The sequence below is a fragment of the Melanotaenia boesemani genome, chromosome 9 (assembly GCF_017639745.1).
Source record: "Melanotaenia boesemani isolate fMelBoe1 chromosome 9, fMelBoe1.pri, whole genome shotgun sequence".
NCBI classification, from domain to species: domain Eukaryota; kingdom Metazoa; phylum Chordata; class Actinopteri; order Atheriniformes; family Melanotaeniidae; genus Melanotaenia; species Melanotaenia boesemani.
Window position 1 is genome coordinate 25868209 of NC_055690.1, and position 3127 is coordinate 25871335.

Below are 3127 nucleotides of genomic sequence, written 5' to 3' on the forward strand. Positions count from 1 at the left end.
TACTCTCAGTCAGATTCTTGCTCCAACGAAAATCATGGAGATCAGCGGGACTTTTCCCTTCAAAATCAGCCATGGCATACATTACAGTCAGTTCTGTTTTAAGTTGGGGAAGATCAAACAGTATACCGTGGCTCTGTGTTAAGCTGGAGAAGGCCGTTTGGGGGAATTTTTTCCTGTATGTCTGAAAGTGCTGGACGTCGAGAAGGGAGAGAAACATCAGCATTTTGTGGTCCTGAAATCGATTCCGTATCTGGGAAAGAATGTTGTCCAGATTGCTGTCGTGGAGTTGTTGGTAGTGCGCACGCAGGTCGCCTTGTGCTGCGCCCTGGCCTCTGCGCACTCTTGGAGCACTTGAGATGCGCACTGTTTCTTTGTATATCTCACAGAATCTGCCCCTCGCTCGCTCAACTGTGTCACAAAACTCCTTCACCTTTGCCATGCAGAACTGTACATCCAGCGATTTTTTCTGCAGTACTCCAAAAAGCACATCAGCATACTCAAATATCCCATTGAATGTGTTGAGCAAAAAACAAAACTCAAAATCATCCAGACGTGCAATAAACTTTTCTGCACAAAGCACAGTGTCCTGATCATACTCATCATGGTGTTCCAATATGTGATCAAACAACTCCTTTAGCACAGCTCTCTTCTCATAGACCATATTCACCAAACGTGATGTGTATTGCCACTGTGTCGGCGCGACGTGAGGAAGACGCTGCTTACACAAGTCATCCAGTAGTTGAGTGCGCTTTGGAGATCTGGAGAAGAATGCAGCGAGGCCGCTCAGGTTGGCAAAAAAGACCTTGCACTCTTTCAGCTTTGAGACCCCTTGAGTCAGTACTAGATTAAGACGATGTGCATAACAGTGAATGAATAAGGCCATAGGTACCTTCTCCTTTACTTTAGCCTGCACCCCATTGAGTCCAGAGGCCATTACCGCTGCACCATCGTAACACTGTGCCACAACTTTGTCCAGAGAACATTCATATTCCTCAAAGAAATGAAAAATAAGAGCAGCAAGGTCATCAGCTCGCCTGCCACTGGTCACATCCACAAACTTGACAAAACACTCCTTGACACCTGTGGCCGTCACATAGCGCAGGACAAGTGAGAGCTGTGCCATGTTAGCCACGTCTGTGGTTTCGTCCACCATGACAGCGACAAAAGGGGCTCTCTTGATCTCCATTTTGATCTCCTCTGCCATCACTTCAGCAATAGCATGAATTAGGTTGTTTTGTATATTTCCTGATGTCCCAGTAAATACCCTGTTAGTAGACAGGTGGTAGTGCAAGTCTGTGTCATGTTCAGCCAGAAACGAAAGAAGCTCCACATAGTTGCCTCTATTTAAGGACTGAGCCTTCATCTTGTCCCCTAAATGAAAGTTCCTGTTTACCTAAAAACATGACACAATCCATCAGTCTTTTTAATATCTCCCTATTTTTCTTTACCCTTTCATTGTGGAGCTCCGTTTCCCTCCGTGCCTGTTTGCTGAGCTGTAGATCCACTCGGGTGTCCCCAAATGTTTTTACAAGCACCGTAGCCTGTAGGTGCCCAGCTGTGCTTTGGTGTCTCGTTGCTGCCTTGGTGAAACAACTTAGGTTGGCAAATCCAGAGTAGCTCCAAACACCAAATCGGTCAGTTGCAAGCAACAGGCATTCCCAGCAGTACAGTTTACAGCGTTTTTCAGACGCTGTGAGCCACGGATACCGTTCATAGTTGCTTGTCTGGAAATGGCGCACAAACCCTTTTCCCTGCTGGGACAGACTAGCTAGCTCGGGGGTTGGGCGACCTCTTCTCACAAGATCCAGCTTTTCCTGAAAGGTCCGTCTTGAAAATGGCGTTGCAAGTATATCTGCAAACAGATCTATCTCTTCTCCTCCTTCAGCCATCGTGGATTAAAAGATATAGCTATAGCTGTTAGCTGTTAGCAATCGGATCTCTGGGTTTAGTTCTGAAATTTTGTAAACTGCCGCCTTTTAGGTTCTCACAAGTGCTTATCCAATAACAGGACATGTTCATGTCCAATTCAACGTGAGACCTTCTAGCTGGCCTTGGTGTTGCTGACTCGAGATCTGATTGGCTATTGCAACTTAATGTGTCCGTTCAATTACAGCACACAGGAGCCTGCTCTGTTGATTCTGAAGGCCTTAGGCAGATTTAGTAGAGCCTGACAACACAAGCTAGCCTAAATATGATTGGATAAAAACCTCTACTGTAATATACACAACACTGGAAGCAGCTCAACCAAGTATATGGATATACTATGAAAATAGACAAGAGATAAAATTTGTATATATGTATATTATTAAATAATTAAATAATTAATGTATTTATTTATTAATTAATTATTTAATTATTATTATTTATTTATTTCCTGAGTATGCTTAGGCCAGCAGAGAAGGCCTTGCTGGCCCTGACGGCCCACCACTACTATTACCATGATTAATAACTCAATCACAGTTTGAAAATATGTTTTTGGGACTTGAGCTTTTCCATTGAATTACTTTTAAATAACTCCTAATGTCCGGAAGTTTGATCAAAGACTGCTGTTTCTGAATTGTTTTGGTTCTTTGACAGAGTCCATTCTAACCTTTGTGATCTTGTGAGACTGAAAGTTTGCACCCTGTTGTGTATTTGCTGTATTCACTCTCATGAAGTGTTTTCTCTATGGTAGACTTGGATAATGACAATTCTGCCTCATGGAGTGTTTCTCACCTTTCTGGATGTCGTAAGGCTATATATGTTTTTCCTTACGATGAACAGGATATCTAGTCTGTCACCATCACCGTCTTTCTTAGATATTTAAGTCTTTTATTTTACAGAGATCAATAGTGCTTTCTTTTGTTCCTTCCTTTTTTCTCAGAATTGATCAAAGTATTGATCTCTCTTACAAATTTGTTTTCCTTTTTCATGTGAAGAATGCGTTTTGATGTCCACTTAAAGTTCCATTAAATGTATATTTTAGGTTAAAGTAGCAAAACTCACATTTGGGACCAACTGCAACCATTTCACTTGGCAAAATTACAAAAAAAAAAAAAAAAAAAGAAAAAAAAAAAGATTATCCCAGATGCATCAATTAAACAGCTTTTGATTCAGTTTTGCAACTACTTTTGGTTTATTGTAGTCT

The 3127-nt window shown here is 41.8% G+C and overlaps 1 protein-coding gene across 1 annotated transcript; it reads right to left on the minus strand.

The window, feature by feature from the left end:
- Positions 1-573: 573 nt before the first annotated feature.
- LOC121645808 (zinc finger MYM-type protein 1-like) lies at positions 574-1222 on the minus strand. Its single transcript, XM_041994521.1, has 2 exons — positions 676-1222; positions 574-644 (listed from the first exon to the last, which is right to left on the minus strand). Coding segments are annotated over exons 1-2 (531 nt in total). The 5' UTR covers positions 1205-1222; the 3' UTR covers positions 574-642.
- Between the last annotated feature and the right edge of the window lie 1905 nt (positions 1223-3127).